This window comes from Salvia hispanica, chromosome 4 (assembly GCF_023119035.1).
Source record: "Salvia hispanica cultivar TCC Black 2014 chromosome 4, UniMelb_Shisp_WGS_1.0, whole genome shotgun sequence".
Classification (NCBI taxonomy): domain Eukaryota; kingdom Viridiplantae; phylum Streptophyta; class Magnoliopsida; order Lamiales; family Lamiaceae; genus Salvia; species Salvia hispanica.
In genome coordinates this window covers 27,863,391-27,877,941 of record NC_062968.1, presented here as the reverse complement: position 1 = coordinate 27,877,941, position 14,551 = coordinate 27,863,391, and the positions used below count along the sequence as shown (strand labels likewise).

General features: G+C 33.1%; 1 protein-coding gene across 7 annotated transcripts; it reads right to left on the bottom strand.

The window, feature by feature from the left end:
• Window positions 1-4,374: 4,374 nt before the first annotated feature.
• On the bottom strand, window positions 4,375-9,743 carry LOC125221762 (uncharacterized WD repeat-containing protein C2A9.03-like). Of its 7 annotated transcripts, none has more exons than XM_048123997.1 (10): window positions 8,525-8,541; window positions 8,290-8,376; window positions 7,364-7,501; window positions 6,835-6,897; window positions 6,009-6,065; window positions 5,699-5,833; window positions 5,505-5,615; window positions 5,216-5,413; window positions 5,054-5,140; window positions 4,375-4,968 (listed from the first exon to the last, which is right to left on the bottom strand). In XM_048123997.1, the coding sequence occupies exons 5-10, from the start codon at window positions 6,021-6,023 to the stop codon at window positions 4,555-4,557; spliced, it is 960 nt and encodes a 319-aa protein (XP_047979954.1). In that variant the 5' UTR covers window positions 6,024-6,065; window positions 6,835-6,897; window positions 7,364-7,501; window positions 8,290-8,376; window positions 8,525-8,541; the 3' UTR covers window positions 4,375-4,554. The 7 variants fall into 7 exon arrangements, with proteins under 7 accessions (XP_047979954.1, XP_047979955.1, XP_047979953.1 ...); XM_048123998.1 differs by having other exon boundaries at window positions 7,399-7,501; XM_048123996.1 differs by lacking the exons at window positions 6,009-6,065; window positions 6,835-6,897; window positions 7,364-7,501 and adding exons at window positions 8,805-8,966; window positions 9,516-9,743 and having other exon boundaries at window positions 8,525-8,692.
• Between the last annotated feature and the right edge of the window lie 4,808 nt (window positions 9,744-14,551).

Sequence of the window (14,551 nt, the reverse complement as noted above, 5' to 3'; positions counted from 1 at the left end):
CATTTACTTAGAAATGGGCCAATGGTACGCATTCATTACAAGGAGTGAAATATAAAAGGAGATGACTAATGAATGACACATTTCTTCGAAGATTATTATTCGAGTCCATATTTTATTGTCAAACTATAAATATATACTGCAGTTCCTTGAATCCATATTTTATAGGAGTATTATGTTCTAACCGCGCATGACTGTGAAACCTAACCGCGCATGACTTTGGAACTTTAAGAGAGTGTTTGGTTTGTAAGATTATATTCCATGTTTAAATATGAGATTGAGTCTTAGATGTATAGTCATGTGATAATTATTCATAGTCAATCCTCTTTAATTAAAATAATCTTACAATTTAATTCTTGATTGTATCTTGATACTATTTTATCAAGGAAGCCGAACCCTACCCGAGTTTGGTTTAATAAAAAATACTATTATAATTAAATTAGGAGTAATTTTTTTATTGGTTTATCAGTTATCAGTACCAATTAAGGATATAAAAGTTGAGATGCAATTACTAGTGTTTGAAATTTTTATAAATAACCATAACTGAGGACGCAAAAGAAAGCTTCTTTAAGTTGATGGCAAATTATCTTAACCTTTTGCGTTTTTAGGACGTTTTTATTTGTATCCCTTAATTTTAATTTGGAAAACATTTTATGAAGCGTTGATGTTATAATTAAACACACAAATTAACATCATTAATAACATTAAAAATATCGTTACCCATTCTTTTTGTTGGAATGCATAATAAATAACCAATAAAAAATACTACTACCATTCAGGGTCGAATAGAATCTCAGACCGATTACATGATAACCGATCGATTCCAATTAAATCCACCCCGAAAAACAGTATTATTGCCCTAATTTTGTCAATCACGTGGGCCATTATTATAAAAGGATTTCATGAACTATTTTCTTACAATTTGAATATGAATATAAATAATTGATCATATAAGGTGGAAAAGACCCGTAATGTAACGTGATACACAAATGCGAACATTTCACGAAATATGCTGTCGTCTAAACGTATTTTTATTACAATTTTAGCATCACTAAAAGCATCACTAAAGTATTAGTACTACTCCTATATATAATACTACTACCAATTATTGCCAAAATTGTTAGTTGAGGGAAAATGGTGGTTTACGTAGCTTGTGAATCTGTGATTCATTTCTTGTGGTGTATTTAGGTTATTTAAGAAACAAAAATATTTATTTACATGCAAGCAAATGGTACTGGCCTTGGTGAATTAAAAATCGTGCTTCACTCTTACCAATTCACATAAATAATGCTCCAACAAGTTGTTAATATTTTGTTTCATTGGACTTCGAGATCAAGACATAATAAAGCGTGTGTATAGTTGTGTATTGGTTGTCTTAATTAATTATCACATAGTATAATTTTTTTAATCCTATTCCTATTTGCATCAAATTTATGGATCACTTATTTGCACCTTTTTTTCTATTTGAAGGAATAAAAAAAGGTATACAAACAAGTAATCCTAATTAGTGCCAAATTTCCTTTCCCCCTTTTCCTTTACGTTCCAAAATGTATTTAACTGAATTTCTAGATAATAAGTCAAAATTGAGGGGTTTGAATTAAAAAAATGAAATAGTAGGAGTGTAACATTTCATTGTGTAGTCATTTTCACCAGAAGTTTCTGATCACGTCACTGTTTGCTAGAATGGTTTGAACCATAATTTGTCTTTTACACGACAATGCATGTGATATGGTTGATGTTTGCATACCTTGCAATTAACTAATTATACAGACTAATTCTATTTATTTAGTCAAATTAATGTAGGGCTAACACTACATCAAAACATTAAATGTACACGCAACTTCCTTGACAAAATTACGAGTGGTGTAGTAAAAAACAATTACTATAATATGATGCTGATTTTATTATTCGAAAAGTTAATGAAAAATAATTTTTTTTTTTCAAAATTCACTTCATATATTGAGAAGTCCATTTTCATGATGTGAAGATCACTCACAAGTCACATTTTAAATATTAAATAAAAATTATTTATTATATTCTTATCGTGAAAGGGGGTTAAAAAGATTTTGCTCGCTGTATATTGATTATCTTACGTTATGTTCATTGAAAAGTGAGCCTTTTAATATGAAAGGTGCATGCATTTTATCGATAGTGTATGGTTAAGAAATACAGCCATTCAATACAACTAACAAAAAAACAAAGACAAGAAATCAATGCTATAAAGAGAAGAGTAGTATTTTAATGAGTTTTAAGTTGGAAAAAAATAGATGGAAAAAGGCCCATTTTTGGCATCATAATATTTGTCTTTGATTAAGTATGGAGTATGGTAACCTACATATTGTGATTGTCATTATAATGCTAACATTACAATACACATATTCTCACTTTTAATCTTGATTACCGGAAATAACCGTTTTTAGATCATTTAGGGCAATTTCTATATACATAAACTAAAATAGTCGTCATTGTGCAATTTACTATATCGCAGGTCGTAAATGGTAAAAAAATAAGCACATTATATATTGGGAAAAGAACACTTTAAGATTCTAAATTTAATCAAACTCGGGATTCAACGGTTCAGGTCAAATTCTCTCCCTCTAAATCTTTGATCCGCGTATTATGACTTGAAAGCGATCTTATGACTCGGAAGTCACACGTAGATTTAAATATTTACACGTTTCCATATTTTGCTATAAATGAATGAGTAGTAAGTGTTGTGTGGTAGGGGACACTACAATTTGGCTTGTGTCATTTTCATGGCTATTGAAGTAAGTATTCATGAAAAATTGTTCAAAGCAGCTTCTTTTTAATAACTCGTTGCTAATTGTGTGTAAATATATATCCCACACGAAATTGTGTTAGGTAATGTTGAAAATTGTATACTTTGTAGTGGATATTAATCTCACTTTATGCAAATCAAATTGCTTGCATAACGTTGTCTCAACTATTTACATAGTTTATTTAAACAATAATGTAATATTAAAGTTAAATTTAGTTAGAAACACACATTTTGGTGAGTGTCTTGTTTTCCTTTCATGGACCTATTTCACGTACAATCAGAAGCTTTTCTATGATTTTTGATTCGAGAGTGAAATCATATCAAATAATGAAATAATTATATAATAAGTCAAAAAATACTAAAAAGTATTAAATCTTGAAAATTGAACCACATCAGCATTTTCTTGAATTTGAGAAGAATATTGTTTGTAGCAATACACACTAGAGTAGTAAAATCAAAGAGCTGCCAAACATTAGATTGTTTTCACATTTCATTTCTCGTGCGACTAGAAAAAATTGAATGTGTGATCGGACGATATATTAGTATACGAATAATTTTTTCATAATAACATGCTACTTCTAATTTTAAAAAATTATAAATTTCTTTTGTCATAGCAATAAATTGGGATGTACACATTTGACTGAAAGTTATCTTACCCACGAAATATGTAGGGGCCAGACAATAAAACCTCTTTGGAAAGGGCTCAATAATTCTTTCTACTTCGAAAAATCAATTAATATTACTTCTTTTTGTAAATTATCTTTAATAAAATAATATCATATGTCGGCAGGAAACATAGTACCTATGTCACTACCACGTATGGTCACGACCAATAAAAATATGTCAATATTTATGGTGAAATGAATCAGCACGGAAGTCTTTTTATTGTGTTTGAGTTGCTACAAATATGATCCAACTAATTTTAATTCAACTTTTTTAGTTTTAAATTACAGTAATTTCATATCATCTTCAACTACCCTTAGATCATCTATAGTAAAGTAATATTCCGTCTTAAAGTACTTTTTTTTATGCATTTGATTTGAAGTTTTGAACCACTTATCTTACGAATATTTTCGATATCACAGCTTCGTGAATGTAAATACAAGTCCAAAATACCATCTAATTACTTGAATAATCCATATAGCTAATGCAGTTTATACGCCTCCTCTAACTATGTAATTACTTTATCTGCTAAATCACAAATTTAGGAAACGTAATTCGTGGGTCGAACACAGTGAAAAATGTCACTAGGTCGTCGCCAATCGCCAGTTCGGATGACACATGATCTTTCCACAATTAGGTATATAGCCACTTCGACTTTGGAGTCTTTTGCTAACCTCAAAAACTAACATCTTGTAAAATGTGATGACAAAAAACTTATCATTTGTCAAAGTGAGCATATAAATTGGAAAGAGAACTTCGAATCAAAGAGCAAAAATTGTAATTCGAAAAAAAGATAAGGTTGACGAACTTGTAATATTGATAGGAATGTTCTGATACATTACTTGCTCAACATTCGAAAATTTAAGATCAATTATGAAATTATTCGTTATGATCGATAATTCAATTTTTTGCCAAAGTAAAGAAAACAAAGCAAAGAAAGACAATTATAGAATTTATATTAATATATACACAAGCCACAAAATGTTCTCATTTACAGAACAAGCACCAACAACAATTTACATCTGCAAAATTTCTATTCATTTTTTTTTCTGCATAATAAATATCACAGAAACCAACCATTCAGACCAAAAGGCTACGATCTCATCTTTTTAGAACTAAAAGATGCAGTTAAGGTAGCTGTCATAACTTCTCCTATTGAACTCCAACAAACTGCCGTATGTCCGGTCCGAAACGCCCACAAACAAGGCGTCTGCATCCGGGCTGAAGGAGATGCCGGCTATTTCACCAAACAGGTCGATCTCCTGCCCTGCTGCATAGTCCGATTTCGTGTCAAACACATGCACGAAGTCGGCTGGCTCAGCCATGGCCATGAACCGACCGTCTGATGTAAACCGGATGGCCCTGATAGCACCCATCCTTCCCTTGAGCACCTGCACGGACTCGGATAGGTTCCTCACGTCCCACAGCCTGCACGTCGTGTCTTGGTTCCCTGTGGCCAAAATGTTTCCATCTGGGTGCCAGGCCGACGCAAATGAGTAGTCCAGATGCCCTTTTAGGTTGCTGACAACCTGCAGATTTAGTGCTAAGAACATGAGCTTTCGACTCATTCGTATCATAAAGTCAGCATTCGTGTTGGGTTTAGCAGAAACTGACCTTCCCCGATTGAGCGTCTGCTAGTAAACATTCGGGGCTGTCACCAAGAACTGCAAGCAACTTCCCATCCGGACTCGCGGAGATGTTCTGCAGTCGAACCAACGTAAGTATGAGGTCGAAAGACAGTGGCATATTTTAGGAAGTAGCTAGACCTTCACTTACATTAACAGACCACGGGAACGTGAAACGATTCAGGCACTTGAAGTTTCCGCCATCCAAAACCCTCACTTGGGCATCATTGTTCGCAGTGATAACCCTCATCGCGCCACTGGGGTTGTTATAAACGTCGACAGAGTTGGTGATAGCGTTTTCATCTGTGGCTACTTTAGTGCAGAAGGCAACCCCAGGTTGGTTTAGATACTGCATCCACATTAATCATACATGTTAACAAAAAGTGAGCTTGTGTGACTCGGGGACCAACATTAATTGGCGAAGGGAGTAACAAATGTACCTTGCACATAACCTCTCCTTGGAAACCACCGGCCACCATTAGGTTGTCCTTCACGGTCATGGTGCTTATTTGAACTCGTGAAACAGTCTGAGCCATAGATCCAGGGGAGTTCTGTCAACAGAACTAGTATGTCAAACGCCAAACCCCGTAGTAATTTTAAGGTACATGATAAGATGCTAGGAGATGGAACTCACCAGGGTTGGTACAACAGGCCGAGCAACATTAAGTACTTCTCGACTCTTCCTGAGCATTGATGACCAGTGCATCACAGAGTAATTTTGGGTCAGATAAACGTCGTGCTTTGAGGTTGCCCATAGTAGGTTCCTCAGCTGAAATGGTGAGAACACAAGCTGTTAGTAGGCATTCACAACCGTAGCCCAATTCTTCTATGCAAATCAAGGAAACATGCACAATATTCATCAGATAGGCAAAACAATTTAAAGAAGATACACAAGGTTACATCGACAAGTAAATAATTAAGAATTCAAGGGCAAAAAAGATTACACCATGGATGTGCATCAACAGTTGAAGAGCTGGTTTCTACACAATCAAGTCATTATCCTATATAGAAACCACAGCAAATGCGTTTTGCTGTTAGCTTTGCAACACTAATGTCCAACACAAAACAACGTGTGACATCATACCGCCAATTCAAGAATTATATCACGCAATAGAAATGGCACACAAAGTTGCAAGTCTCTGAGAGCACCAAGGTTCACTAAAAAGTTTTTTGGGAACAGATAGAGACCACAAATAAGATACAACACCCACTGTTAGACAGCCAGAACAAATGCAAAGTAGTCTATACGCATTTATGGGAAAGAAAAACAAAAATATGAACTAATTAAGGTTGCAATCAATGAACTGTGAACACCATAGAGTATGGAGTAGATGAATGACCGAACAGAGGGGGGTCCAGATGAAAACACATCTCACAAGGTGACACAAAAGATTAACGCTAAGAATAGTTTACAGTTGAAACAACATTAACAATGGTATACAACTAGAAAATAAACCTATTATCTCAAATAGTTATGACTAGTAAGGTCAATATAATGAGAGTCAGCAGTCCATGTGCAATGAGATTCCTAAGGAAGACAAATAATGCCAAGACTCAAACACGGTGCAGTTGTAAAAAAAGTACACCCGATAAAGGAAGAACATGCTCGGATGCCAAGTGTTCAGATCACTGGTGGTGTATCCAGAATTGTGAATGCAGAGAAATAACTAAAAAGAAAGCTGACCAGCAATTAAAAGGACGTATAACTCAGTCCTGATAAACCCCACACACAATACTACTCTTAAATTCTAAGTTAATCCCCCATCATACCATATGGAACGTGTCTTTTACTGCGCCAGCTGCTCAGATAAAACTGCAATGCTGCTTCTAAGGCTGAAATGAAGAAGTAGCAATCCCGTGCCACGGATTAAATTATAAGGCAGTTGAGATATATGTTAGTCTAATCAGAATACTTAGTAGAAGTAGTCTAGTCTGAATGACAGAAATTCGCGTTAACTAGATAACTCTACAAATGCACAAATGCCTTAAGAACATCAATCACCAGTTATTTAATTACATGGTTAACTAAGAGAAAATGAAAACATTAAAAGAATAAAATACACGACAGCACAAGAAAACCCATCCTCTAAAGCGAGATCATACAACAAAACTACAGTTGAGTTAGAATGCCATGGTCACCTATGAAGTGTCAAAAACTAGCAAAACAAAAGCAATGTAAGGAATGCTAAAAAATTGTGAAGTCGCAATTTCAGGGTAACATCAAAAGAAAAAAATTGTTTTTGAAGCCACACACGTTGCCTACAGTTCCAGTCTATGTAAAGAAGAATTATATGCTCACCTAAGCAGGTTTCAGAAACAAAGTGGTTTCATAACCTGGTATGTGGTAACAATCACTCAATATGGCACCTCCCATTTGCTATAACAGATCTTCTACTATAAAATTTATTCATGCGAGTCTCGGTAACATGTTTACGATCTGCACAGAAATGATTCAGTAAAACAAGGCCCCGGCCAATGTTAGTGACCAGGGCAAGGCAAAAAGATAAAATCTAAACCAAACTAAACTTACATACACAAGTAATGTTAGTTCACAGCAAATTTGATGGTAAAGGAACTTTGAGTAAGGAGTATCTATGAACTCTTCTTTTAAGAACCAACCAACAAAAAAAAACCTATGTGAAACAAAAAAAAAATCTACAGTAAATATGCCATATTGAGAACCACTTCAAACAATCAACTATTTTGCTGCTTACATCACATAAGTGTTGAGAACAAACACGTTAATTAGTAAAAAATGAGGACGACTGGAACTTAGATGCAAGATGCAGATGCGTCTAACAACAATAATTAAATGCAACAGGTCATGAATGTGGATCTACCCAAACAAACTTATGCGTGTGGAAAAAAACAGCAAACAAAAAACCAAAGAAATTCACGACTTGGACTTCAACAACCCTCAGAGTCACTATGGAAACAGAGTGATCCGTGGAAGGGCTAAGAGAAAACTACTACTGCTACAACAAACAATTACACAGTAGTTCATTGCAGAGCCAATCCAGCCTTCAAAAAGCCACGGAAAGATACCAACAAAAAAGGGGAGTAATATGTTGATACAAAAGACCAAAAAAAAAAAACAAGCAAAAAAACAAATCCAGTGGATCTAATTAACTTAGTAAAATCAGACACACAGTTGCAGGGTGGATTGTAAAACCACAGTCACAAGATGAATTTAAAAGAAGAAAAAAAAGACGAGACAATCTATACCTGAAAATGGACGATTGTGGATTTGACCATCCTTGTATTGAACTGGAAATCGTAGAAGTTGTGGCCTTTCTCCACTTTTTGGCACTCCTGTGATGGAGAGAATACACAATCTTAGCAATAGACCAGCAAAGAGAACAACCTCTTATTATGGTTGCAAATCAATATGGACAACTAGAGTTATAACCATTACTCCAAATAATAGCAGTCCAATACATAAAATCAAAACATCATATACCTTCTCAAGATCTTCACGGCTGAGCGACAGACACTCATAATTCTTGTATTGCTTCAAACGGGATTCACGGTACTCCTCTCTAGTAAAATTGAGCCTTCCCCATGGAATTCCTTGAATATCCTTGCCTTTCTTGACTTCTAAAGCTGATGTATCAGTCATTGGATTGTTCTGTAACATGATTTCCAAATCAATAATGAAACCAAAAGAAACCTTTTCTCAGCTGAAAGGAACAATTTGATATGACGCTTCTTATAAAACTTTCAACAAAACGGATTATTACCAGCTCAAAATCGTCCTCAAAATCGGAGTCAGATGAGTCACCATCCATGGAACTACTTCCGATCCTCGGAGAATCGTTGTCATCCTCGAAATCAGTTATGTCGTAGTAATCGTCGACAATATACTCGAGCTCGTGGTTGGGAAATTGCTCCATTGATTTTCACTATAAAACAGAACACAACCGAAACAGAAAGAGACCTCGATGAGAAACTCGTTAAGGAATTTCTCAACAACGAAGGTTTAAGGACTAATAAACCCACCCGGAGATAAAAACGTGCAAATAAGCACAAACAAACCAAACTCAATCAAATCAATCAATATGATACATAAACAGAGACATCAGCTGCCAAAAACGGCCGAACGCGAGTCCGGTGGTTAAGGAATCGTAGTACTCCGTGAATAATTAAAAACTCGACCGGATTTAAAAAGCATAAGAAACAATTGCCAATTTGCCATAAACAAACGTAAATAAGATCAACTATTCATGCAAAAAGGTACAGAAATTACACTTAAAATATTCACACACTCACACACAAATTGAGTTTTTAATTAATTCCTTTCCAAATCTGATTGAGTTATAAGTGTATAACTATTCGCACATGAAATCCGCGATCATGAACAGAAGACGTAACAATGAATTCTACCTGACGAGAATCGTACTGTATTTAAAACTAACCAGAAATAGCTAAATCAGGTATGCAAAATAAAATACCTCGAAACGCTTCCGTGGACGAACAGTCAGAAATCGAACGAAAAAAAGGGCAGGAGAACAACACAGACTGAGAAATTGGAATCAATCGAATTCAGTGAGATTTCTCGAGCTTCGATACTGCTAAAGAGTGCAGTCAGATTTGATTTCGAAAATGTTAGGGAGAAAATGAGCTAGATGAGATTTGAGAGAGAGAAAAGTGTGTGCGCGCGCTTGCAGAGAAGTGAGAAACGGAGAGTTCTTCGTTATACTTATAACGAGCATGAAACTTCGACTGAGTTCTACCGTGGGGCCCAGAACAGGAGCTATGCTTTTGGGCCCACAAAATTTAAAAGAAGAATGGAAAATGGAAACTCAGCGTGAGAAGGTGTGGCCTCCGCTAACGGAAAACGTCTCTGTTTAACCCGCCGTTAGATTTCTCCGTCAACTACTTTGCGAAACCAATTGGAAAATTTACTATCCTCACTACGAATTAATGGAGATTTCGTGTGTTTTATTTCAGCCGACCACGCAATGTAATTTGACTGAAATTTGGTATGTGGTAGATTGGCATAAAATAAAAGGATTACATACTAAACTTGAGAGAGAGGTTATATGATTAAATTTTACCAATAAACTAAAAGATTAGATACTAAACTTGAAAGAGTGTATATTAGTAATTTTTAGTACTTTTTACCATAATAAATTGCAAAAGTGTACCAAAACCAAAATGTCTCTTCATGTCTTCACAAACATTAATTTCAAAAGTATACCAAAAGTCCAAAACCAAGATGTCTCTCCGTGTCTTCACAAACAAAGAAAGAGAGAAATTTAGTGTTCAAATATTTTAATAAATCAAACAAGTTAATAAGCTTTTTCAAAGTGAAAGGCAATTAGTGGTAGGTATATCATTATTTTAAGATATTCCATCTACTCTAGAAACTTATTATCTAGATTTACTCATTTTGGGGGGATATTTTTACATAATTTATCCCATTAATTAATCAATAATCAGGTTGAAAATAATATGAATAAGTCGGTTTGCATTGTGATTTGTGGGGGCCTGTAATTTTTCTTCATTGATAAGATTTAGTATATTTATTTCTCTACGTCGGTTTTGGTATTGTGGGGCCTTTTTATTTTTCTTTATTGAAAAGATTTAGCATATATTTTTTTCTTTTTCATTGAGGAAAAAGAAATGCAGCTAATGGAAACAAAAGATGTGTCCATTTTCAAATACGAGGCAATTTGTGATACGCTCTTTAATTGGTTGATATGCAAAGAAATGAAGTATTTTCTATATGAGATATATGGAGTTAGGAGAATTAGGTAAATGTAGCATTTATATTTAATTACTGCAAAATTTTAAAATAAGATAAATAAATGAATGATAGGGACATTCAAATTACTTAGCCCAAAAGTAAATTCAACCGTAGAATCTCTTTATCTTCCTATAAAAAAAAACATTCCAATACAATATAATTAACAAAATATTAACCATTTTCTTTATTAAAAAAAATACTTAAAATCACTATCTTCATCAAACACAGCACTACATTCACACCTTTAGCTATGGACATGAAATAACCAATAGCAATTTTCCAACTCCAAGTTCAATTCATAATTTCAATCATAAAAAAGGTGGGGGGAAAAAAGGAAAAAAAGGACGAAATAATTAAAGATGTGATTCCTTCGGTTAATAAAATCCAAGTTAAAATCAACAAGTGCTAAATCCAAATTACTTAGCTTATTTGAAAAATGACACTCCATGTACATTTCTCGTTTTCCAATCTAAAATTTAGCAAAAAGTTTTAATTTTGTCATACCATAAAAAATCGTCACTTGAAAATTAAATTAGTCTCGCCATATATTTTAGTGAGGGGTATATAATTTTAATAAAAAATATCAATAATGATTTTTCATTTACTTGCTAGAGAAAATTCAAGTTCATATTTGAAAAAGAAGAAGAGTTATACTACAATTAAGTTACAATGTTTTATTGGTGGTTTTATATAATTCGTTCACTAAACATATATTAACCGTCAAATAAAAGTTAATGTCTCGAATAATATAGTCCATTTTTGAGCATAATTTCATATTGATCGATCTAATAACTCTTTCAAAGAATGTGCTTTTTCTTCCAATAATCACAGTATGCATCATTTCTTTCTTATTTGGCATTGGATATCCGTCAATTGAGTTTGAAAAGATAGCATATTCATATTCTCTATCTCCATCAACCGTTCATCTTTTTATACAAAAAAGAAAAACCTTTAATTTATTCTCTCATCTTATCTCATGCTACGATTTTGGATTATCTTGCCTATAATATTAAAAATGGCTAAAGGATATCTGATATGTTAGTTCTTTCACTTTATAGATAATCATGTTTTGGTATTTTGGCCTTTGGGTGTGAATTTATTTGCTTTCATGACTTGTTTGTGATGTGTAGCTGCTTTTTTTGTGAAGATATATTGGACATTGGGGTGCGAGTCTTCTTGCATTCAGTGTTATTTGCTATTTTTATTCTTTATTTGTGCATATGTGAATCTCTCTACGCTTGCTTTCAGTATTTTATTATTGTATCCCTCCGTCCCGCTTAAAATGACATGTTTTCCTTTTTAGTTTGTCCCAGCTAAGATGACACAATTCCTTTTTTGGTAACTTTCTCTCTCCAATTAATACACTCAACCACTTTTTCTCACTCCTATTAAAATATTCATCTTTCTTTATCTCTCTACTTTAATACTTACACCCACCTTCTCTCTCTCCAATTAAACACTTTAACCAATAACTCCTAAAACCTCGTGCCGGCTAAGCAATGTGTCATCTTTATCTAATTTGTTAATTTTTACTATTGTGCCATTAACTCGTTAACTTATGAGCCACATGCAATTGAAATTATCACATAAATTCTTATTCATGTCCGATTAACTCTTGTCGGTTGCGTCAACTTTGAAGAGATGAATATTTGATCTCAAATGTGCACAATATAGAAATTAGATTAATTACCTCACTATTAGAGTATAATTTTACTTTCATGTGTTTTTCCATGTACTTAGACTGCTGATTTGATGACATAATTAGTAGTACAATAAATGTGGCTTCACGAGTATGTTCATTCTCCCTTTGATGCGTGTTTGCTGGCAAATTTGGTACTGTTTGCTACTATTTTTCTTAATTTTTAGAATTTCTTTTCTTGTTTTTTTTGTTATACATATTATTCATAATGACTTGTAATTTTATTGAACTTAATGTCCACAATCTTATGAATAATCAATGTGTGTGAGTGTGTGTGCCAAAAATACTGACAGGTGGCAACACCAGAATACTCTACACATTTACAAGTATACAGCAAATAAAACTGAAAAGAAAATACTCATAATTTAGCCATACCATGATTTAGTTGAACAATAAACTGTATTTTAAGTGGTACATCTAGTGACCAGCTGCGATACGCAAAGCTCCACGTGTCGTCACGGCGGAGCAACAGTGGCATTGAGCTGAACACGTGGCTAACGCACCATTAATATCATCACAACTGCATATTGGATTTTCAACACTAACGGCGTTAACCGTCAACGTTTCCTTAACTGCGGTGAATGACGGCCTCGTTTCACGTCAACTTTCCGTAACCCGCGGGGCATTTCATGGATTTTTCTTTTTCTTTTCTCTTTTTCCTTAAATTATAGTATATTCCTACCTCTCTTTTTCCTCAAAATGACCCATTTCTTTTTCAATATGAAATTTAATTTATTGAATGTGAATAAAGAGAGTAAAATATGAGAATGAATACAATAGAAAGTTATATTTCAATTTTTTTAAAATCTTCCATAGTTGAAAAGAAAAAAAACCGTTGTTGGATCAGTACTATTTTTCTTCCCACATATAAGGAATAGTTGGGGAAGGGACAATTTAGTGTTCTTAATTTATTTGTCTAAGTTAATAATTTTGCCGCAATATTTTTCAAATTCTTGACTTTTATTCCCTCCTTTCATCGTGGAAAGAATAACAAAAATACGCCAAACTTTAACTGTAAATATTGTCATTTAAATCCGTTACTAGCGATATCAATAATTCCAAAATTTGGCATCTTTTTCCATATATACTAACTTCCACAAATTATAATTTTAGAATCTATGGATATAATGCTTATGAATCATAGCAAAAAATCAGAAACCATTTAAAAAACAAGAAGTTTGAACAAAACAAGAATTAAAAAGTATTAATACTTGTATATGAAATTGATTAAGAGTCAGATTAATGTCTGAATTTTATGTGTAAGGTGTCCTTAACATATGAAATTTTAGTAAGGTTAAACAAATGTTGAATAAAGTTAGTTTGAATTTGTTGGCCTTGTCTAACTAACTAGAAGCGTAGCGAAATTTCCTAGGTATAAAAGTCCACTTAGTTTCCATAATAATATAAAATGAATTGTGGAAATTTATCATTGTTTCATAGGAGTGCTACAATTTTTAAGTCAATGGTCGGTTTTATTAAATATACTATACTAGTAATTTATATCAGACAACTCCCGGTTTATATGGGAACACATAAGCTATATTTATATTGACAAAATAACCCCGGCCCATAATATAGAAATTGTTTAAGGAAAATGTTTTGGAGACATAATGTCTCCAAGCCATAATGCTTAAAATGGTAAGTATATATTATATCATATTTTTAATTAAATTTATATTTTGTATATGTACTTTATTACCCCTACATTAATTTGTTTACTAAATACACCTATTTAAGGATATAAATTTTGATTATGCATAGATGATGCATGCATTTAATAACATGTTGCAATTATCTAATTGTTTAAAACATGATTTGATAACTTTTTTTATATATGCCCATTTTAATGCATTTACTTAAAGATATTTCTTTAAAATTTTAAATATTAATTTTATTAGCTTTATATATTTAGTGTACATTTTGTCTACAAATAAAATAAGATTTATCAGCAAACAAATAATTTCAGACTTCTTAATGAATTAGTCTTTATAAATGTGAATTTAAATAATTTTTAACAAATAATTAGCGCTATAAAATAT